Source organism: Crinia signifera, chromosome 4 (genome assembly GCF_055691185.1).
Source record: "Crinia signifera chromosome 4, ASM5569118v1, whole genome shotgun sequence".
Classification (NCBI taxonomy): domain Eukaryota; kingdom Metazoa; phylum Chordata; class Amphibia; order Anura; family Myobatrachidae; genus Crinia; species Crinia signifera.
The window spans coordinates 43,013,685-43,039,070 of NC_139220.1; the positions used below are offsets into that span (position 1 = coordinate 43,013,685).

General features: G+C 45.0%; 1 protein-coding gene across 2 annotated transcripts in view; it reads right to left on the reverse strand.

Moving 5' to 3' along the window:
• Window positions 1-25,386, reverse strand: part of ABTB3 (ankyrin repeat and BTB domain containing 3) — a 215,700-nt gene that overhangs the window by 71,190 nt on the left and 119,124 nt on the right. The window contains exon 2 of one of the 2 annotated variants that reach the window (XM_083181647.1): window positions 24,870-25,019. The exons of the other annotated variant lie outside the window; for it this stretch is intronic. Within the exon in view, the coding sequence (XP_083037773.1) occupies window positions 24,870-25,019 (150 nt within the window). The remainder of the gene's footprint in view (window positions 1-24,869; window positions 25,020-25,386) is intronic. 2 annotated transcript variants of the gene reach the window in all.

A 25,386-nucleotide genomic window follows, 5' to 3' on the forward strand; every position in this document is an offset into this window, starting at 1 on the left:
TACAAAAACCCAGGCGGGTGGGCGATGGAGCAGGGGATGTAGGCAGGAAAATGCAGCCTGGGTGGGCGGGCGTCTGGCGCTGGTATGGGGGTCCGGGAAGAGGCGATGGCAGGCAAGCAGGCAGCCTGGGTGGGTGGGCAGTATCATGGTGGCGGCGGGAGGTCAGCGCGGCCGTGGTGCACGGAGGATGAGGCTGCTGTTGGGCGGGCGTCCGGCGCTGGTATGGGGGTCCGGGAAGAGGCGATGGCAGGCAGCCTGGGTGGGTGGGCGGTATCATGAAGGCGGCGGGAGGTCAGCACTGCCGCGGTGCACACAGGATGAGGTTGCTGTTATGTGGCCTCCGCAGCGTGACCTCTGACGTCGTCACGCTGCGCAGAGCCGCACTGCCCAGGACGGGAGAAGCCGGGCAGTGTCTGAGCACTGGCTCAGACACTGCCCGGCATTAGACTGGGTCGAAATCGTAATAGCGTATAGGGTTTACAGCTTTGTCTCTTATCGAAAAGCAAAGAGATGTTGAGATGTTGCTATGGGCAACCAATCAGATTCTATCTATTAGAGGATGCTAAATAAATAAGTAGATTGGTTGCTATGGGCGACATCCCATCTTCAATAGAACTCCCATCTTAGTAAATAAGCCCCTATTTACACCCACTGCACATGTGTGAGATCTCACCAACATCAGGAGATCTTGTATGTGCAGTCGGACTCTCACAGAATCTGCAGCAGGTAATTCTGCCTATGGACCAGATGCACTAAGCTTCAAGAATGATAAAATGGAGTGTGATAAACAGCCAGCCAATCAGCTTCTACCTGACATGTCACAGACTGTGTTTGAAAAATGTCAGGCAGGAGATGATTGGTTGGTTGTTTGTCCCTCTCCATTTTATCACTTTTGAAGCTTAGTGCATCTGGCCCTATATGTGAAAAACTGATAATCCACAAAACAGCGCTTATTGTTTTTTTTAATAACATCTGAATGGTTCTCCATCACCCTACTATTGACAGCGAAATCATTAGATGTCTGCAGATAATGTAGACAAAGGTGATTTTTCTCCATGTTCCCTGCTTTCATACTGAGGCTCGCTGGGAGTGTCAAATAACGCTGCTTATGCATTTGGCACTTACTATCTCTTCTTACATCTCCCCCAACCTCATGGAAAGCCAACTATAAAGATGCCTCAGATCTGCATTTGGCCGCTTTTGAGCAGAAGCTACAGTATTAACACCTGAAATATATATATATATATGAAAATATCCCTGGTTGCTGCATAAGGGTCCTGAAACGCCAGCAGCTCCCATCTCTTAGCGTGAGCACCTCTGTCTGTCAATCAGGCATAGTTGATTGCATTATTGCAGTGCAATCCCGGGACCATCCTGCACAGATGGGAAACTGTTGTAGATAGCTTCTGCAATCCGTGGTGAACTAGTGATATATCATCGCACAGTACAAAATGTATGTGCTGCACATACTTTTTGTACTAGCTTTTTATCGCATCGCATGCACAGCGCATGCACAAGGCATACGATGCGATGTGTGCTAGTTAAGCACAGAACGCACGCCGGGATCGGTGCGTGTATGGGCACCTTGAGAGCTGGGGCTGGCACATGGCTGCTGACTGACAGCTGAGCCTGTGAAGCCAGCTATAGAGGGAGGCATAACATTGGCATCCTGGCACACTGTACTTGTTATCTGTCACTCATTTACAGTGTGCTGGGATGACAATGTCCTGCCTCACTCTGTAGCGGACTTAATAGGCTCGGCTGTCAGTCAGCAGCTCTGCAATGCCTCCTGCTGTTATGCATAGTGCAGAAGTGTGTGTGTGTGTGTAGTGCCCATGTCAACCAATGATGGAGGCAAACCACTCGAATCTCTGCCATTGATGGTATACCTATTTGACATCGATAGCCAATGCTAGTGCAGATTTCCTTGCTGTTTTTGCTGTTCTCACAACACAGAATCAGCCTGATAGTGCTCTGGTCACCGTGAAACAAACATATTGGGAAAATGTAATAGGATGAGGGATTCAGAAAGTGAGAGATTTGGTAAGAAATCTAAAGTTTTATTAAAGCGGCAATCATTTATACTGCAAAACCAGTTTGATTTTGCAGTGTAAATGATTGCTGCTTTAAAAAAAAATGGAGATTTCTTACCAAATCTCTCACTTTCTGAATCTCTCATCCTATTCGGCGGGGAGGTGTCAACCTGATTGCTGGCTCCAAATATATGCAGCCTAGCGAGCAGGACTGAATTACCCCTTACATGTATACCTACATCACACTGCAGGATAATGGATGGTTATGGCAGCAATGTCTTTGCTATTTAGGAGGAGGTTCTGCGGTGAACAAGTGGATGCCTCCTGCAAATTCGTTTTAGCAGCTGCCAATAAATATAAGGATTTCCACTGTGCACAATCCAGAAGAGCAGAGCCAGGGGGAAGCTTATACTGTACTGTAAGTAACATAGGCCACGTCAGTGCCAAAAATATAAGATAACACATTATAGTGATTGGAAACAGACCGATAAATAGAAACACGATATATCAGCGGGTTTATCGTGGGACGTGTTCCTCAAGACGCTTTATCAAAATATTTAGTTTGCAGATCAATTTTCAGCATAAGGTTGTAATCATTTCTGTGTCATTAGTAATAACCCATATCTGGTTTATCAGGCTGATCACCGAGACTGACACTGGGATAAACAGGACGCACCCAGAACACATACAGGCTTCTTTATAGTCATACTTGTCTACTGCACCGGAATGTTCTGACTACCAGGAGATTAGATCAGCCTAATAGATCCCACGCACCTCTGGGTATGGGTCATTGGGTCGACACAACTAAGGTCGACATACATTGGGCCGACCGCTGAAGGTCAACTTGGGCTTAGGTCAACACCTGAAAAGGTCAGCATGGGCTTAGGTCGACAGGGATATTAGGTCAACATGGGCCCATGTCGACCTAATATCCCTGTCGACCTAAGCCCATGTTGACCTTTACAGGTGTCGACCTAAGCCTATGTTGACCTTCAGTGGTCAACCCAATGCATGTCAACCTTAGGTGTGTCGAAATAACGACCGTATACCGCACCTCTTGGGTAGGCAGGGGGCAAATGCACTCATAGGAAAGACTTGGCCATATTACTGATGACTTTTAATAGCAGGTGAAGGAGAGGCATTAGGCAGAGTAGGGGCGGGGCACGGGGACATATCAAAAGGATAACTTGTAATGATTTCCTGAAATCTGAAACCTATGAGAGCCCAGCTACTGCAGTACCACTCTTGGCCACTGTGTGCAGTGTAGGGTGCTACCATTCTTCACTTACTGTATTTGTCACTCTTACTAAAATCAGCACAGCTCAGCTCCTTTTTGTCATAGATTACCGTATCATACACCTAAACCTTCCTCCACAAAAGCACAACATGGTGACTACACTGCTGTTATTAACCTTTATTTAGATGCTGCTGTGAATGGGGATCTACAGTATGTGTGAGGTTCAGCTAGCACCCGATGCAGCACATATATACAAAGAGAGCTGGACTGTGGTTATTTCTCCGAAACACTGCCATCTGTTGGCAGCAAGTGAAACTACATCTAATAGCTTTGGAAGCATATGCTTTGAGAGTGCTTACACTGCCATCTGTTGGCAGCAACTGAAACTACATCTACTAGCTTTTGAAGCATTAGCTTTGAGCGTGCTTACTAGTATACATCTATATACATACATACTGTAGGTGTGTGTGTTTTCATATGCACAATATCTTCAATTACTATCTGAGAGGAGTATTGTGTTAATTTGGCTGTGTATACTGACCACCCTTATTGAAGGTTTTCTATCAATAATTACCAAATGAGCAGCTCAATATTTCGGTACTTTAGCTTCGTATAGCATTTCCAGCTGCGCCAAAATTAAATACCAATAATTGAACACAGATTACCATCAACTTGCCCCAGCCCTGACAGTCATTCCTCAACCAGAAAATAATTGACAAAAAAGGACTAATACTTTACTAATGGAATCTAGTTAATGTAAACAAGTCAACCGATTAAAATAATCACAATGTTACCATGGAAACTGCAAGGAATAGGCATAAATGTAACCCCTGATAATTCTAGTCCGATATTGCCAAGAGTTCACACAGTTTGCATTTGTGTATTAAAGGAAAGTGTCTTCAATCAGACATTCTCTCAATCACTATAAGGAAGGGCCCAGCGATCACAGAGGAAGAATCACCCTGGGCTCCAGACGTCTTAATATATTATTAATTTATTAACTTTAGTCTTATTCAGTCTTTAGTTCCAGTTAGCATGATAAATGTGCCAGCTGCAGCAGTTTGACTCCGAAACCTCTACCACCTTGTCCCGGAGGGGGCTTTTCAAAGGTAGGGTAGTAAGGTCTGTACTACACGGTCAAAGGCCCTTATTCAGATCTGATCGCAGTATAAATTTGTTCTCAAAATGGGCAAAACCATGTGCACTGCAGGTGGGGCAGTTGTAACATGTGCAGAGAGCGTTAGATTTGGGTGAATTATTTTGTTTCTGTGCAGGGTAAATACTGGCTGCATTATTTTTACACTGGAATTTAGATTTCAGTTTCAACACACCCCACCTAAATGTAATTTTCTCTGCACATGTTACATCTGCCCCACCTGCAGTGCATATGTTCTGCCCATTTCGAAAACAAAATGGTACTGCGATCAGATCTGAATAAGGGCCATAGTACAATATTCAGCCCCCCCCCTACACACACACATTCTGCAGGGGACTTATTATCTGTGGCAGCACTCTGTCATGCCCCCATAACCTACTGCCCCCAGCCTTGGAGAAGAGGTATTGCCTGTTTGTGTTTGCTGATACGATGTTTATATGGGCTGGTTGTTATTATTATTTGTTATAACAGAAGTTGTTGCTCAAAAGAGTTATTTTTATTAACAATGAATGTTTGGTTCCTGACAAAAATAAGCAAATCTGTTCTCCATTCACTGCTGTTAATTATGTACAAAAATATTGGTACTTATGAGTTATCTGGGCGCCCGATTTTTTGATTGTATGCCTTAAGTTAAGGCATACAATCAGATGCGATGCGATATCGCATCGCATCGCATGCGACCATCGGATGCGATGACCCGATTTTTCCATAGGAATCAATGTTAAAATGGACGGAGTCCATTTTAACATGGAATTCAATGGGAAAAAGGGGTCCTTTTCATACCCCTACTATCCAAGTGGGCATGGAGTTGGATATAAACCTGTGGCGAGCGTAGCGAGCCACCGAGCCCGAAGCGTGGCGAGCGAAGCGAGCCCCGCGAGGGGACGGTATTCTGTGTCCCCTCGCGGGGCTCGCTACGCTCGCCACGCTTCGGGCTCGGTGGCTCGCTACGCTCGCCACAGGTTTATATCCAACTCCATGCCCACTTGGATAGTAGGGGTATGAAAAGGACCCCTTTTTCCCATTGAATTCCATGTTAAAATGGACTCCGTCCATTTTAACATTGATTCCTATGGAAAAATCGGGTCATCGCATCGCATCGCATCCGATGGTCGCATGCGATGCGATGCGATGTGCCCGATCCGACCCGATTTAGAAATCGGGCGCCCAGATAACTCACAAGTACCAAAATATTAAAGTGAATCCATTTTGTACATTAAATTTAGTCAGAATCATAAACAAAATAAACAAAAAAAACCCCAAATAAACCGCTGTTGCAAGTTGATGTAAAGGCGATGAAAAACACAGAAGCAGACCAATAAAGCCATGCTTTAGATAAAGGCGGAAAGGGTTCCAGACTGTGGATATACAATTGTCCGCACGGTGGCGGGTGCAGGCGTTCGCTCGCCTGGCGGCGGCATTTACTCAGCATTGTATGTTTTGCATATACATCCATTCGAAGGGGCCAAATCATTCGATGGTCGCTAAACATCGAATGATTTGGAAGGTGTACGCAAAACTAAGACACTCTCTGGTGTCTTAGCTTTGAGTGCTCCCTGTACGGGAAGAGGGCGGGCAGCTAACATCTGGTGATGTCAGCTGCCCGGCCCTGGCACCCACGTCACTACCTAATTTCCATGGGAATGCCCAGCATTTTAATGGGAACACCCATGAAACCCTGGATGTTCCAATGAGCGTAGCCCATTGCCATAACACCCCATGCCCCACCCCCTGGAATGCTAGGTACGAACTAGCAGTTCTTCGTGCCCACCCGCACCAAGCATATGCACATGCGCAGTAATATGCACGCACAGAAGTAAAACATTGTTCCCCGTGCGAATGGGCAGGGGAACGAGTTAACCAAAATAAGCTCCCTTGTCCCAAACAGATGTGACCTTTGTCATCGTTATAAATATGAAAGTTGTCCTCAGGGCTTAAAGTGGGGGAAGGGGGGGGGGGGGGGTGTAACTGAGTTCCACCACCTCTAACGGTGAGTTGGAACTAGTTCAAAATCCACATTGGCCCAGAACAGTAACAGAAAAGCATTATAGCTTGCAGGGGGTGACAAAAACCCTACCTCTGGCCCAGGCTCTGCTTAATGGGGGTAGAGGAAGGGGAAAATTAGGTGACAGAGGGAAATGAGTTCCACCACCTCTCCAGGACCACTTTAAGCCCTGGTTGTCCCAGCACCAGGATATGATCTGCCTTCCAACAGGAGCATATGCAGCTGTTTTGATGTCAGCATTGAGTGCATTAATCACACCCTTGCAGCATACTGTAATTACCTACTTCTTTGTAGACATCTCAGGGAGAAGCCTGGAGAGGAGTTGGTCCAGTGTGGCAGGTGGGGACGGACTCTGACGCCGTATAGCCCCCACCCCCATTTGAGTGAAATGCCACTACCTGCGGGTCTATAAAGAGGGGCGATGCTAAGACAACATGATTTGCATAATTTTTGCCCCATCTCCTCTGAGAAGTGCAACAAATCGTGGTATTTGTGTCAGGAGGGTACTTGCCCACCTTTCCGGGGCCCCACAGGTTGACATGATTTTCATGAGCCTCGCAGCTGTGCCGGGAGGGTAAGCAGTGCACCTCCAAACATATGCAGTTAACATTTAGGATTGCTTTCATAGGGCCATAGTATAATGGGATTCCCCTCCCTGTCAGAGGGAGAGTGCACCCCCATCTACCTCTCTCCCTGCATAACACTGCAGCCCATAGGTGGGATGGTGAGATAGTCCTCTATAGTAGGACATTTCAGGTGACTGCCTTCCAGTTCTTTGGTCTTTAGCATCCTATCCACTTTACGAGAAAAGGGCAGGGCCTTGATGACAATCTGCTGTTTATCGCATCACTGTGGCCCAGCGCTCTGCTTTCAAATACAGCAGAAGCGGCACCGTAATATGTTGTCGTTTCCCATAGGACCTCTCCTCCAAGATCACCAGGATTGTTCTGTCCTCCCTTCTATATCAATAAAAGGCTCATAAATGCTTTTTATGATGTTACTTTTTAGAAAAATGTATTTGCCTTTTAACTGTGAACATGCTTATACACGTCTCTTTGTTTACGGCAAATTATTATCTTCCTGTGACCTGATGAACTCTCATAAATAAACATTTCGAAAATAAGTATAACAAAAAAAAACTCTGATACAGCTTAGTATGATTTGGTTGAATGCAACAGATTAAAATAGACTGTGGGGGAGATTAGATACACTAAAATCTGCCCCCCCCAGTGGTTCTCAACCTCTGTCCTCAAGTACCCCCAACAGTTCACGATTTCCAGGTCTCCTCACAGAATCACAAATGAGATAATTAGCTCCACCTGTGATCTTTTAAAATGTGTCAGCGAATAATGTGTACCTGCCGGGTGACCTGGAAAGTGCGCACTGTTGGGGGTACTTGGGGACCGAGGTTGAGAACCACTGCTACAGGGTATCGCCAGATTTTGGTAGGTATACCCTCCGCAACGGAGCTCTGGTAGATGGGCTTTAGTGCAATCGGAAATACGGTAAAACAGAAAGGGGGGGGGGGGGTACTCAGGGTTGCCTACCCTCCCCGAATGCCCGGGAGGGGCCCGAAAATCGGGTCCCCGTCCCCCCCCCCCCCCCGGAAAGGTGGGCAACCCTCCCGGAATCTAGGGGACCCCCGCTTCTCCCGGAGAGGAGACTACAAAAGTCGGCAACCCTGGGGTTACTGGATTTTCACTTTAGTGCATCCCACCCTTTTAGAGGTAATTAATGACAAATCGATCGAAAACTGCCCACGAATCCGACTGTCGGGCTGTTCCGACAGTTGGAATCCCTTACTGAATACCCCCCATAATATCCATAAAACCCCTGGCTATACAATAAAAAGACCATCATGTTTATCTTTCATCGCAAAGGATATTGGAACAGGCAGCAGTCTGGGAGCCAGTGGTCTTTAGGTTCCCCATATACTTAGCCGAGGTATAGCATGCAGCCTTGGTGAGGATCTGCCGGGCTCCCCGACAGCTAGGATTGCATATGATACATCTTATGGGGTCCTTTTGCATACAATGTATCATATGCAATCCCATTCACTGCCCCTGGATATGATGTATCCTTGCAGCAGCCATGATGATTCCCGGATCCGTTGCGATGCACACGGGACCGTGCATCGGATCGGAAAAATGACATACGATATGACATTTTCCGATGATTTATCAGCTATGGGGGTCATAATCTTGTGAAAAAGGGCCATCCTGTACTAGTGTTTGTGGGCCTTAACAAAAACTAAACACACGATCACTTAATAGAAACAGCAACCAGAATGCATGCATGCCAACAAGAACTACAGAATATTACGCAATAAAGCAATTAACTGTTGACAACCAGATAATGTATAATGTTTGCATGGACACCAGATGTCACGTCCATGGAAGGTAAATGCTGATTCAGATTGTAAGGGACCATGCTGGAATGTTTGAAAACCCAGTAGAACAATACAAGGTTCTGTCTCGACCCCCAGGCTGAATACTGCATGTTCAGCCAGAGAGATTAATGCTAAAAGTAATGATTTAGCATTCTGGCACAGAGACGATACTGCACAGTAAGCACACAATTCACATTTGGAATTAAAGGGTAAGTGCATCTTTGTGGAAATTAGAAGTGGTTAAATACGCCGAACAGAACCAAAGGGTGCTCTGTACTGTACTTCATTTAATAGCTTTTTCCAATTGTATCAGTCATAAACTCTTATTCTAGCGATGCCTTCAACAAAAATGCTGATACTCTAGAACGCTGTGAGTCAAGAAAGTTTGGGAACCATTGACCTATAACCAGCAGTGCGCCCAATGTTGATTGCTGAATAAATGGCCTAAGATTAATACCAGTGGCAGCTAACCTACATGTTTTAAAAATGGGAAAATCTAGAGTCCAAAGGAGCAGAGTTTCAGCAAAAAGTGTGAGTTTATGGCGGGATTGTGATATTTTTGTGCAGATCCAAAGCAGATTCCAGATTTCACATTTCTATATGTTGGGACATAAGGTTCAATTTAACTCTTTAACTTCCACTCTACTACAAACAACTCCCCACATGCTCATGACAGTGTCCTACTGTGGTTCTACTACTCTGCCCTTGCGTCTACCAATACCCACAGGGCATTTATGTAAAAACCATCTCTACTGTTCTGATATAGAAGCACCTTCTTTCTAACATAACAAGATACTGCCACAAGGCCATTGTCTGGTTGGTGACAAAGAGGTATACATTTAAGGTGCACATCTGTCAAGGTAAGCTTTTTAACCTTTACTCATCATTTGGTGATCAACTGCACCATCAATTATTCTCCGATTCTGAATCCATAGTAGTTACGCTATTTACATTCTGTAGGCCTCAGTGCATTTCAGTCTCCACAAAAATGGCTACTGCTTGTACAACTCATCAAAAAAAACACACAAAGTAGTTCATTTGACACTGTTGTACTCAAAATTGTATTAGGCAGCTTCCCCGGAGCAGAACAACAAAGCTCGGAAAACTATTATTTGCCACAGACAGGTACTTTACTGATACAGCCATTTAACAACAGTGCTATGGGGTTTATTCTAGTTCATTCTTTCTGACAAAATCCTTCTTAGATGGACAAAACCATGTGCACTGCAGGGGGGCAGATGTAACATGTGCAGAGAGAATTAGATTTGGGTGAGTTATTTTGTTTCTGTGCAGGGAAAATACTGACTGCATGATTTTACACTTCAATATAGATCTCACTTTGAAGAAAAACCCCACCCAAATCTAATTCTCTCTGCACAAGTTACATCTGCCCCACCCGCAGTGCACATGGTTTTGTCCATCTAAGAAGGATTTTGTCAGAAAGAATGGACTAGAATAACCCCCTATGTTATCCTAAACATGGAAGAGGAACACAAGGAAAACAAGGAGAGGAACAACATTCATGTTGTTTAGTGCAGTAATAAAAGATTTGTGAGCAGCTTTGGGAAATATTTAAGATTTTACCCAATTCCAAGTCCTGCAAACTGAACTGGGTTACATTCTATGGGCAGTTTTCAATCCCGGATTCCGACTGCCAGAATTTCCTGAGTGTCGGAATCCCGGGCCATTTTCACCCAGCTCGATTGAAACGCAACAGCCGGAATTCAATGTCGAGTGTCGGAAAGTGGGCGTGTTGGCAAAACGGCCACGGACTGTCGAAAAAACGGCCGTGAATTGGACAATACGCAGCTGTTTCTGACAAAACAGATCCTGTTTTAGGGCGGTATTTAATAAGGCATACCGACTGTCGGAACATCCCCACAGTTGGAATCTCAGACTGTTTTCACTCAGCTCGACAGAAACTCGACAGCCGAAATTCAATGTTGCGGCTGTCAAGTGTAGGAAAGTGGGTGTGTCGGCGAAAACGGCGGTGGATAGTCGAAAAATGTCAGTTTCCGACAAAACAGATCCAACTTGTTTTAAGTGCTGGTGTTTGTCAGAATCTGCCTTCAATGCTGTCGGAAATGGCAGCATTGAATAGACGGCGGCCCCTATTTCCCCCGGTGGAAATAGCGGCCGAGATTGAACACCCCCCAATCTTACATATGGAAATCAGACTGAAGTACAGCTGGACAAAGTGGCCCATTGCTCAACCTGTAACTAAAGATAAAATCTGTGCCCTCATATCATCACCTCACCCTACAGCCTGTCCTCCCCTCAACCCTAATGCATCCCAATTTCTCTCCACCCTCTTGTCCACCGCAAACCCATGCATAACCACTCAAGCTCACATCTTCTCTACAGAAGAAAACATGTCCCTTAGTATTGCTTTATCTTTGATTTGGGGAAGATCCTTTTCCTTCAAACGGAAAAGTCAATCACTGGACGCCTACACGATTCTGTAGCTGTGTGTTAACCCTCTAATACAATATTCATCTGTGATGCCGCCACAACCTCACATCCTCACAGCAGGACCAGCGAGGAGCCCCTGAGCCTACTATTTATAAGCTTGCAGAAGAGAACTGACATTCAAACAACTCATTGTGCAGTTTAAAGTACGCTCCATCCATGTAGGCTAGGACAGACAAATCAAGTCAGGCATTTACTGTACGGGTACAAAGAAATGTTAGGCAGTCCTAACAGAGAACACAGAGCTACAGGTCATACCATGATTGGAAATACATCATTTACATACAGTTAGATCCGTGTAATGATCTGTAGATTATTCACACAATAGATACTGTTGCGTGACGCCATGTAAAGGCCCATTCTTATGGACACTGAAAACAATTCTAATCAAATAAAGAGTAGAAACAAAAGTGTCAACACTTAGCTAATGCTTCCCCTAAACCAAGCAACAAAACTAACACTAATGTCGACACTTTCACTGTTGACAGAGGCGTTTTAAAAGCGGAGAGGTCCGTGTGCAGTCTCCTTCCGGCTTGGCCCCCTCTTCTCTGCCGTCACCGGCGCCATTTTGGTCTGAGCACTAGAGGGTCTGTGGCATGCGTAGATCTCTGGAAAAATGTTGTGGTGGCCATTTTCCAGGGATTTCAGTGGTGCTGAGGCTGGCATCGGGGGACTCTGGAGGGTTAGTATTGAAAAATATGAGTGCAGTGTATGCGGTGTTGGCCCCCTGGGACACAGGGGCCCGTGTGCACCACACAGACACACTGTTATAAATACACCTCATGTTGACATTTTGACCATGTTGTCACTTTCAGAAGTCGTCATTTTAACCATGTGAGCATAATAACATTTGAAATTCTGATGATGACGTTATGAAAACTCGACACAGTGAAGGTTGACATTCTGCAAACCCACTAACGTATTACTAAGGCTCTCTGCTGAAAAGTGTAGAATGTACATAATATACCTGGATGCATGTTAAGCTAACCATACATCTACAGATTGAATGTCTGATCTGGCTGGTGGGAACAAAATCCTGGTAATGGATGATGGATGACAGTTGACCATTTGCTTCGAAATACTGGAAAACTAACAAAATCGTCATTCAAATATTACCAGTTTTTTGTTCCAACCAGCCAGATCTGACAATCAATCTGTAGATTTACAGTATGGCCAGCTTACTCAACACATACTAACATAAAATTCTTTAAATGTATCTTCATGCAGAAGAGAATTATAATCCATACCCTCCAACATCTAAAGGATAGAAACCGGTACACATTCAGGAAGGGGTTGCGGCCACAGGTAGAGTAGGTGTGGCCACAGTTAAAGAGGGCGTGGTCATATACCTAAGAGGACTCCCGCCACTCTTAAAAAGTGGAGTTAACCCATATAGAACATGTAAACACATATAACAACCCAGCCTCACCCCCACACATGCTGAGTGCTACTACTGCTGCAGCCTACCTTGTCTTCCCGCAGCGATCCAGCTCAGCATCAGTCCCCGCCCCCCCAGCCATGTGCGCTGCAGTAGCGGAAGGGCTGGCATACCCTCACTCCTGAGACGGCGTCTGTCATTCCCAACACCTCCGCCCTGTGCGTGTGTGTGAGCAAGGGAGGCTGAGTACCCCCGCAGTGCACCTCGGGAGCTGTAGTCTTGGCCAGCCACTCCCCCTCATGGCTCACGCTGCCGGAAGAGCAGCCAGCAGTGTAGAAATCTACACCGGAAACTACAACTAGGAAACTACAACTCCCAGAGTCGGAGGAGCCGGCTACCAAAAACCGGTACATTCCGTACAGTTAGAGTTAGCCGGTACAGACCATTAAAAAAACTATACTGTACCGGCTAAATCGGTACAGTTGGAGTGGTGCCCCCTTGTGGAAATGTTAGAGGTCCACAGATGTGGCCCTTGAAGGGGTACATTTATTAAGATGGGAATTCTATTGAAGATGGGATGTTGCCCGTAGCAACAAATCAGATTCTACCTTCTAGAAGTTGCTAAATAAGTAGAATCCCATCTTCAACAGAACTCCCATTTTAGTAAATTTACCCCAAAGTGTCTCTGGTTGCCTGTCACTGCTGTAGCATATCACACTTACAGATGTATTGTATATTTCCTAGTAGCAAACACATTACTGTACAATACTAATTGTGTTTTAGGAAATAAATTGCACAAGCCAGGCAGCATGTGGAGAACAGTGTGACAATCTGAGCGTCTCATTGCTACAGGTCATTAAATAAACACTGACACAGCAACTGCAAACCCCAGAGGAGGACTATGCACCGGAGCGCAACCGAACTCCACTGAAACCATAACAACCCTACCAGTATCTGCCAGGCAAAGCTCTCAAGAATACACGAAAATGTCTTCATTACATTGCTTGTAATATAGAAATGTCTTATGGCATACCAGAGGTGTATACGGCTTCTACAATTACATTTTGGGAAACTGTTCACCAAGGGGGATATTTACCAAATATTCTAAACAAGATACGTAGAGCCCATAGTTGCCAATACTAACAATCAGGTTAAAGTAATCATTTGTCAAGTACAGTCCATTAAGTGATAAGTATAAACATATTGGGCCACATGCACTAAGCTTCAAAAGTGATCAAATGGAGAGTGATAAAGAACCAACCAATCAGCTCCTGTCTGACATTTTTCAAACACAGTCTGTGACATGGTAGGTAGGAGCTGATTGGCTGACTGTTTATCACTCTCCGTTTTATCAATTTTGAAGCTAAGTGCATCTGGCCCATTGGCTTTTAGGATGTTTTAGGACGTTAGATAAAAGTCTGATAAATACTGTATCATATGTTATGGTATATTTTCACTGACCAATAGTATTTACCAACCTAACATCTTTATCACTGTTGAGAACTTTATAATCAATCCTACTTGACAAACTCACTGCCTAGGTGTCATCCTTGACTCTGAACTGTCCTTTCCCCCCCCATATTCAATCGGTCTCAAAATCATGTTCCAAGCATCAAAAAAAAAAAAAAAAAAACATATTCGAAAATATGACCATATCTTACACAAGAAACGGCAAAAACGCTAATCCATTTATCTTTGTTAGTCCATTTCTGTCTTGTCTATTATGTGTTCTGTTTGTCTGTGTTGGTATTTGACTCTCTGGTGGCCTCCAGTGGTGGGTCTGTGCCATTGTAGCCCAGTCTCCTGCGATCTAATTTATTCACAAGTCTGAGAGGTATAACCTTGTTATCCCTGCTGGAAGTTGGGCTGGATCTGTCACAGCTGTGTTAATCACCTGAGCCCTTCATAAGGCTTTCTGGCCAGCACTACCCTGCCAGTTATAGTTCTGAAGTTGGCCATACACATTCCGATGCGGGCTGTACGATGCGTGCTTTGAGGTGCGCGCTCCCGGGGCACCTCATCGCACAGTACAAAAAGTATGTGCTGCACATACTTTTTGTACTTAGTTTTCATCGCAACGCATGCACAAGGCATGCAATGCGATGCGTGCTAGTTAAGCACAGAATGCACGCTCGCATCAGGACGTGTATGGGCGGCATCAGTCCTCAGTGCTAGTCTGGTTGTCTTGGCTCCTGCTCCAGAGTGTTCCCGGTCTCAGCCCTTGTATCCAGCGTCCTGTGTGCTTCCAGAGCCTCAGCTAGCGTGTTCCTGGTTTCAGTGCCGCGGTCCTGCTTGCCTGTCTGTCAGCCCGTCAGTCTGTCTGTCTGCTACAGAACCCCTGGGCTTGTCAATCCTCATCTCAGATATGTCAGGGGATACTTGTCTTTTATATTTATCTTTCTGGAGTCACCTTGTGCATTGTTGCATCTCAGCTATTATTATCCTATTTATTACAGTAACATCTTTTGTATTGTTACACCTAGTCGTTTGTATAAGTGTATCACCTTTTGAGCATTGTTGCTCCCCTGGAGACTCTGGGGGTACCCCATCCTGTGTGTCTCTCTAGTCAGCTTTCCTCTTGCACTCTCCTCACCTTGGCGGACACGTTGTTTCACATAAGGCCTGGCGACATAACCAGCTCCTTCTAACACGGTTGTTAAAGGTGAAGACTAGAACCACACCTGTCCGTCAACCGCAAGGAGAGGCAACAGAGTCAGGGGTCAGGTTTGGTGGTGCCTCCCAGAGTCCTTACAATCTTATTATGGCCTGCATTGAATTTTGCAATTGCAAATTTAAGTGCACAGCCGTGTCTCCCACAGGTGTATTCCTGATGACACAATAACATAAAAACCCAGGTTTCACATGTAAAGACATCAATGGGATGGGCCTTGATAACATGATTTATAGCACTTTGCCCAATCGGAACTCCATTAATCTCCGTAAGATGAACTTACTGAAGCAGACAAGTATGACCTTGGTTTAGCTTATGTACACCTACAAGTCCAGTGCATAACAAGGGAAGGGAGGAGATGCTACAGCAAGCTGAAGGCAGGAAAATTCAAAGTGATGCATTTGCCGAAGGGTGAATTATATTTGCCTGCTCAACCTGGCAAGATCGGAAGAGACTGTGGTCAAATGAGATGATATCATGTCAACTGAAGCCCATCTGTCTGTTCTCTTGTGGTCTGCCAGGCAAATGGTTAACCACCCTGCTTTAGATTGCGATAACACTACCGAGAATGGCATCTAAGGGAGCAAATCAACGTGCGACGATATTTCCGACAGTCGGAAATATCGACACTCGCCTACTCAATCTTGGCCGTCTTTTTGACCTGCAGATTCGACTTTGTAAAAAGTCAAATTTGTATTGTTGAAAACGGACGCTATATTGTCCATTGTGCAAATGATTTAAAAAAAATGCATGTGGACCGGCGAGTATTTCACCGTTCCACGTGTTTTCTGACAGTTAAACTGTGTCCAACAGTCGGAGAGTGAATAGCTTTTGTGGAATTGTGCTGATATTTCCGACTGTCACACATTGAATATCCTCCTAAATGTCAAATTACATATTTCTGGGGGGACTTTAAATCTTTTCCTGAGCTCATTTTTTGGGGGACTTTAAAATCCTTTCCAGAGCTCAAAATGGGTGAGTAACAGGCATTGAGGGTAGCGGGGAATGCAGGGGGTGACATTAGAAAAAAAAGTGTTAAAGATGCTTTTTGGAGACTAAGTTAAAAGCGGATAAGTGTGTTTACTGTATGTGCCAAATAGGATGACACATTGGGTCCCAATTCATGTTTTTAAAGAATTGCACAGCTGAAAGAATTCTAATGCAGCAGCCTAACAGTAATTTCAACCAGAAGCAACTGGTCTTCTTCACAACTGATTGCGGCTAAAACTCCTGTTGGGCTGCTGCTGCCATTACATTTTGACTGTACGGAAATCCTGACTTGCAAATCTTTTTGCTCACTGTGCGTATAGATGTGAATGGCTGCAAATCTAATCGCAGCTGTGCGAATATGTCCAAAACCACTCATAAGCTGCTCACTATCTAATGAGTTCCCCACTAGGCACCAGTCATCGCAGGCTCAGAGTATCCCGCTACCCTCAATGCCTGTTACTCACCCACTCGGCGGCTGCGGAGGAAACAGACATATCCAGCCTGTTGTAGAGGTCACACACAGGGGGGGGGTTGGGGGGGTAGAGTCAGGGACTGATGTGAATGTTCAAATGTGCATACAGGCAACGTTTCGGGGCTGCGCACCTTCCTCAAGCCAAGGGTCTTGTTGTTTTTTGGCTTGAGAACGGGGCGCAGCCCCAAAACGTTGCCTGTATGCACCAATAAACCCACTTTGGTTTTTTTTCACTATCACCTGAGTGCCGCCCGTCTCTGCTTCATATATATATATATATATATATATATATATATATATATATATATATATAAAATGTCCCATTAGGATAGTTGCATGTGTGTGTGTATATATATATATATATATATATATATATATATATATATATATATATATATATATGACACTTGTAAAAAGCTATAAAGAAAATTAGCCTCATGTTATTTTCATACTTTAAGTGGAAGTTTAATAGACATTGCATCTAGAATAGATACTTCATTTATTTCATTCTATTCCATTCTGCTCTTGACGTGTGGTGATGATAGATGTGCAGTGGAATGTTCTCAATTTAATGTGCATGATACCGCAGTCAATACCTTGACAGGCCCTGTCAGACACAGGTTATTTTGAGCTGCGATGCTGCTGCAGAATTCTGATCATGGTCAATCAGAGAGCCACTTTGTGATGCTGGAAGCGGCAGTTCTCATTCTTACAGCAGGAAAAAAGAGGCCACATGAAAGCAGGGATCACACCAGTGTGCAGGCAGAGGGGATTTTCAGATCCCTCAAATCTCTCGGTTCTATTGAAATACATTTTGAAAGTCTAGTTACATAGTCGGGATTCAGATCTAGGCTCAATATTATTATCTAGTGTCTCTGGACTCTTTATTTAAAGTGCTGCTAAACCTAAAAGGAAGGACGGCTACATGCGTGGCTATATGTGCATGTCATTTCCAGGAAACATCTTATAATGGGCAGGTGCCTCATGTCACATGCATTAACAATAGCAGAATGGAGCAGGGGCATTTTAATAGAGGACAGCACCCACGAGCAGCCTCTGCTGTACACCCCCTCGCTGCTGTCCCCTGCTCCGGCTCATGGGACACTATGGGTGACATTTAATGAGATGCGAAAATGTGACGTGATATTTTCGCAAAAAAACCGGCCAAAATCCCGAATTCGCATTGCGAAAAACGAAATCGCACTTTCTAAAAGTGCGATTTTTACTCGCGCCGGAACTCGCATCCAGATGTTTTCTTATTGAAAAGTGTACAATTCGCATAATTAATGAGATGCGAATTTGGGAAATGTGTCTTAAATTTGCCAAAAAATCAGACCAGGTTCTGATATGCCAATTGGCCAGAACCCTGCACAGATCATTGAGATCTGTGCATGGTCCTGTGGTAAAAAGTGTTTTTTTTTTTTTTTTGGAAAAAAAAAGGCGTGGGGTCCTCCCTCCTGAGCATAACCAGCCCCGGACTCATTGAGCCGGACCTGGTTCCAAAAATACGGTGGACAAAAAAATCTGGGGGTCCCTCGTATTTTGAAACCAGCACCGGGCTCCAACAGCCTGCGGTGTCATGCCACAGCCGCGGGACACTTTTTACATAAGGTCCCTCGGCCGAAACATGAGCACCGTGGCTGGTCAGCCTTTGACGGGGTACCTGGAGGAGTGTTGACCCCCCCAATAAAGGGCCCCCCCCAGGCTTCACCCGTTCAGGGCTGAAGCCCGGGGCTGTCACCGGTGGCCGTGGCCAGTGGACGCCGGCCTGATAGGGTTAAATCTGTCATACCTTACATTGCTTTATACAGGAAAACTACAAGTGCCTTGGATGGGGTACCTGGAGGAGTGGGGACCCCCCAATAAAGGGTCCCCCCCAGGTTGTAGATCAACCATGTTATGAACGACCACCCTTAGTTGATGCCTCCAAGTTAGATAGCTAAAGATAGTCGGGACGGTCTGGATACCATTACCGCGCTGGTTGTGACATAGCCAATCACTGTAAGTTTTTTAATGCGTATAGCAATGCCACAAGCTCTACTTCATTTCAATGACCAATTAGAGCATCGTTTTTATGGGTTATGCCAGCCTTGACCTCAAGCACATACAAATGTAAATGTAAGTGCATTATCTATCCTGCCCTAGAATCTCCGACAAACTACAATGCCTTTTATATAACCCATTGTTGATTAACCTTAATAGGAGCCTCTGATGGACAACACTGGTACCACACTAGATGAATCATAAAGCACAGCTAATGCCAACCACTTACATGTGATATTAGTATACAGTACGGTGGCCAATCTCGTGATCGGTGGGATCCTGGGATTTGGTCACAAAAAGTCCTGGATTTTAATCCCGGATAGGAGTATTGGATTTCCGTATTAGACTGCACATGCCCAGACGCTGCACCGCGAAAGTAAGAGGTCACACTGCAGAGGCCACATCGCCCACTCCGATGCTACTGCCATCCGGTGCCCGCCCCCTCTTTTGCTGCTGCTGTCTGGTGGCACCGCCCGCCCCTTCTCCTGTTGCTGCCAGTGCCAAGCTCCCAGAGGCACCGTGCACCCCCGCACCCACTACTATTTGCCCCGCTCCCGCCCCTGTAAGTAAATGTGCAGGTCGGCCAGTGTGGGTGCCGGGGGTAGGGGACACCTGCTAACTAGGGATGCCAATCCCAGGAATCCCAGGATTGAGCATTTTTCAATTCCAGAATTGGCATCCCTAGTATACAGTATGAAAAAGCAAGGCCGTATACTATATGTGAATACTTACTTATCCTTATTGCAGTAAATGTTATTTTAAAACACATATGTATGCATGCACGCACACACACACAGGGTCCGATTTCGATTCATTCCTATAGTTTGTAAGCTTGCGAGCAGGGTCCTCCTACATTTTGACTGTCTGTAAATACCCTGTTTTGTTGTATCACTGTCTCCTATTGTACAGCACAACGGAATATGCTGCGCTATATAAGAAACTGTTAATAAATAAATAAATAAATAAATAATAAATTCATGTATATGCGCAAACCCCCAGATTGAACGCCTTTGGTGAGTTTTATACTCACAAGGGTGTTGACAGGATGATTGGCAGGCAGGAGGCGGTCGCTGGGGTCCGCCCAGCATTTCATGGGCGTGCCCACAAAAATGGTGGGCGTGCCCATAGAAATGCTGGGCGTATCCCTGAGAATGCAGGCGTGCTCATGCCTGCCCTGTGCAGGAAAAAAGCAAGCCCCGACCATGGAATGGTTTTCCCTCTGTGCGGTGGCAGGCCAGCGGATGTGTAAGCGTACACATCAGCTCGCACCGTGCAGCGGGAATTCAGTCGGCGAGGGGCCGTGTGTTTGGCAGGTCTGAATAACCCCCACAGTTGGGTGTAGAGGCTACAAATCCCAATATGTGTGTGTATCTGAATAGCCAACATGTAACCATGAAATGAATACTGTTCGCTGTGATCCCAGTGGAAATCATGTGTTCTGTTTTTTTTCTATCTGGTTGCTAAGAAATTGTAATAGGGATTTCTCCGAGGGTCTGCATGTTCTGAGGTCAGCGTGGGGTAGTGAGACAAGCGAGGAAATGTAATGCGCGGATGAGGCCTGACGAGAGGGAAACTGCACGTAGCGGATGATAAATCACCTGATTTGTGCCTGCATATGATTACACACCGGATTTCAAGGCTGACCCATCGGACAGATCACGTTATTGAAGGCAACAGAGGGGCTCTATTTTTCCAATTTTCCACTGAGTAATCCGTTGTCCTGGCCTGCTGAATCACATGCTGGTCTTTGGACAGTACAGAGCGTACACTACAATAGGGGAGATATAGCAAAGCTTGGGAGAGAGCTAAAGTAGAGCAAGCGAAAGGACCAATCCGTTGCTAAAACTTGGTACATTCAATAATAGCACGCCCCAGACACGATGTACCGATATATCGCGCCACAATACATAGAACATCGGTGTGATATATCAGTGCATCCCGCAATAAACTCCATGGGTGTGTCCATGGGGTTAGGACCATATGATGTGCACAATATCAGATGACACAATCCGGCAGACGAAGGCCATGAACTGTGATTAAACAATGGGGGTCATTCTGCTTCATTCGTTCCCCCATGCGCTCACACAGGGGAGCGATTATTATTTTTTTAAGCGCATAATGATTTATGTGCATGCTCTTTAGGCAAACGGACTCGACGACTTGCATAGTCACCATCCCGTTCGCACGGAGCAGTGCAGGTGGGGGACATGGGGCGGAGGGCCGCGTCGCACCCATGGGAATCCCCAGAGATTCATGGGCATCCACATGAATTACCACACATACCCCTTTCACATCGCAAATGCAAGGTGGCACCTGGGATTTAAACACGGGTCTGTCCCGGGAGCGACCTGGCATTTGCGAGGTGAAGCTCCCACAGTGACCCAGTCTCCGGTGTCATCTTTTAAACTGGGGTCGGATTACCGGGTTGCTGGACCAGCCAGTGAACGGGACGACCTGGCAACAACCCAGGTCAGACCTGGGTTATTTGTGCGGTGTGAAAGGGGTATGACTGCCATTCAGCTCTGCAACAGGTTAATTTCTTGTACTGGCTGCTTTATTCTTACACTGCAATTTACATTTCAGTTTAGAACCCAAATGTAACTCTCTTACACATGTTACCTCTGCCCCACCTGCAGTGCACATGGTTTTGTCCATTAAACAAGGAGTTTGCTTTTGCAAACCAACCAGAATCCCCCCTTATCTCTTTAAGCCGAATGACCTATCGTGCATTGCGGAGAAAAAAAGGACAAAACAGGTTTTAGTGAATGTTCCGCAAATCAAATAAACACCCCAGTAGGGTAGACCTGTTTAACAGCAGGATGTAAGGTAATTCCCATATGTACCAAGCCCAGGAATGTGATAAATTCCAGGGCTTGGATTCAGAAGTTTGTGAGTATCTTTGCATGTTTCCTTCTAAGAGGGATCTAATTGGATCCCTCCCAGTGCCCACTGCAGCACACTTACTGCACATGCACAGAAGGACTCAGGTGTCCTAAACACAGAAGTCCTCCAATCGCAAAGGACAGCGGTTATCACAAGAGTCGGCCTTTGTGATACTAAAGGTACACAGCAGCGTTATTAATGCCGGTATTTACCAGAAACGTAGCGTGATGTATAGCATACGCAGATCCCTGAGTTGTCATGGAAATTATATATTCCAGGAGATGCATCTTAAGCATCTATTTTTTTTTTATTAGAAAAGAGTGATACAGGGCAGGATGCACTATCAGAAAAACATGGTAAATACCCCCGCTGCAGGGGGGCAAAAGCTGGCGATACACCATATAAGCCTATGTGCTGCTTACGCCCTACCCCACCCCCCTCTGTGACCGGGCAGCCTCCTCCTCCTCCCTAGCCCTGACCAGTGATCTCCTCCTACTCCCTAGTCCTGACCAGTGACCTCCTCCTCCCTAGCCTGTACTTCCCCTTCAGGGAGGAGAGCCCTGCAGCAGCTGGGCAGGAGGAGGAGGGGGGGGAGCCAAAGGGCACCCGCTCACTCTCCGGTGGCTGCTTCGCAAAGGGCAGCTCTTATCGCAAGAGCTGCCCTTTGCAATACGGGTCGCATCTGTTACAGCAGGGGTAGCCAACTCCAGTCCTCAACAGCCACCAACAGTTCACGTTTTCTAGATCCCTTAGCTGGGACACAGGTGCACTCTTTACCGACTGACATAAATGATCCACATGTGGAGCTAATTACTTTACTTATGATTCTGTAAGGAGACCTGGAAAACGTTAACTGTTAGTAGCTCTCGAGGACTGGAGTTGGCTATCCCTGTTAGAGCATATGCGATTACTATCGATGCAGTAGCCGGCGGAGCGGGAGGGGGTGCGGTAGATGTTAGTGCAAAGGCTTATCACTCAATGTTAAATGGGGTCAATAGAGTTCCATTTTTTTCGACCATGATTGTTACTGTAGTTGAGAATGTGGTATCACTGTATGATTGTGTTGAACTAGTCCATTGATGAGAAAGGTGTTTCAGCAGAGCCGAATTTCCCATTAGGCACGTGAGACACGTGCCTAGGGGCGGCACATGTTTGGGGGCGGCACTTGGATGCCTGTGATAGTACTGTCAGCCCAAAATGTACCAATAACTGCAAAATATCCATTGTACTATATTCCATCTTAAATAGAGTGTAAATGGATAGGACATGCAGATATTGCCCCTATAAACTGTCCTACTTAGTAAACATTATTGTTGTGCCTAGGGGCGCCCTCATCCCTAAATCCGCCCCTGTGTTTCAGTACAGGTGATGTCAATCATAAACTGAAGGGAAAACCACGGAACAGAGCATTTATATGGAAGGAGGGTATATTAGAGACTCTTTGCTACACAAATGTGGGTTGGGACACAGTGGTTGGAAATCACTGCTGTAAATGAAGATTATTTCCCACAAACAAATATAACCTACTTGTCAAGAGAGATTAATGCACCATCCAATCAGCTCCTTTCATTTTTCAAAACAGCCTGTAACATGGCAGCTACAAGCTAATTGGTTGATACTTTAGCTCTCTCCAATGTCTAATACAGGGATGGGGAACCTTCGGCCCTCCTGCTGTTGTTGAACGACACTTCCCAGCATGCCCTGCAACAGTTGTAGCATGGCCACATAGCAAAACTGTAACAAATCATGTTGGGATGTGTAGTTCCACAACAGCTGGAGGGCCGAAGGTTCCCCATCCGTGGTCTAATACATCTCTTTATGGCAGGATAACAGGTGCATTTTAAGGTGTTTATAAAAGCAGTATTCCTATTATATAAGCCATTGGGACAAGGCATCTCCTAGGGGTGTAACTAGACATTTGTGTGCCATAAGCCACATAAGGGCCCCAATGATGAAACAATCACACACACACACACACACAGGAGAGGGAAGGCACCCTACCCCCACAATGGTACTGACAGCAGCTGCACCTACTGTATGGTAGAGATGATCCCCTTGTCATCATGGTTTCCTCCCATAAGCAAATGTAAATGAGCACACACATTGATTGAATTCATAAGCCATATATTATAAAATACATCCTTTTACAGTAGAATCATGAAAATGCATCAGTGTAATAATGTCACATGGTTGCTGTTACAGTAGAAATGGGTGATGGGTGGTTCTAACAAGGCGTAAGATGCTTTTGTACTGCAGCTTTGATCAAACTTTTACTTCTAACTTCTTTGAACTTTTTTAATTGATAGCAGGGACAACTAACTACCACTGCAGTTACCCATATGGACCTATCGGGTATCTCACTATCAGGAGATCAGACTGCTTGCTGAAGTATGGGCCTCATAACTCAATGTATTTTTATTGCCACGTATAATGGAACAAGCTAATTACTACCATTCCCTTTGATTGCCAGCACACTGTGTCCGGCAGTTAAGTATATACTAAAAAACCGAGTTCCTTGATTACAAACACTTAACTACTGCTTATGTCATTTAAAAAGGATCTGTCCACTCATAATTTATGTTTAACTATTATTCCCCCCTATGCCATGAGAACTTTAGGCAGTCTATGCAACCAAGAGATGTATAGAACATACCACTGCTAGTAGAGAAAGGGGGAGGTTTATAATTGAAACAGTGTCGTATCTCTCTCACACTCTCTCTAAGACAGGTGCTGATTGGACAGAAGTAATTAATATAGCACCTATTAAAAAGCCCCAATAAGTGAAGCCAATGGCAGTTACCAACAATTTAAAGATTGAAAAAAAGCTCATCAGTAAATATCATAATCTGATACAATTCCAACTGATTTTTTGATGTTTTTTTTTTTAGATATTTTTATTTATTTTTCTTCGGTAGTTTAACAATATCAATTTATAGATTTATCCTCTGAGGTTAGATGAAAATCTATTTTGTGTACCCGTGACAGGTTCATTCATCTTTGCTGCATTGCCATAATTACACCCGACTAAGATAAATTGCATGTATTATTGTTACCATGGCTGTCTCCCACGGAATATGTATCTGGAGAAGACAGGGGTGGGGGAAGGGAATAGGAAGAAAGAATATTTACAGATGGGTACTTACTGAGCTCTGCAATACTTCCCACACGTGTGGCAAGCAGAGACTGCTCTATTGTCCTCAGTTCTGATTGGCTAAACATCTGTACATCACCTGGTTTATTGGGCCTTTGCTGCTCTCTATGGAGGTTCAAACTGTCTGGAAGGCAGAGGACTCCTGAAAATACAAAACCAAAATGAATAAAATTGCTGCACTTCTTAACCTTGCAAGAAAAAGGTCAACTACTGTAAGTATAATCAAGAGGTGTTGACCACTAAAAAACATAGAGTAAATTTCTTTAGCAACTATTAAAAAAGGGAAGTAGCTTATATTAAATTAAATAAAGACTACATGTTATGACCCTGGTAGCAGTATAGGAGCAGCTCCGTGTTTGGGGCCATTGCAAACATACAGACCATCCATTGTCGAATTCAGGGTTGGGTCTAGTATAATGGTTTATGGTCTACAAGAGCAGTTCTGTACCCCAGTACAAATGAAAGGTTTTAAATAGATCTCACTGTTATTTAAATAAGCCAGGATGTTC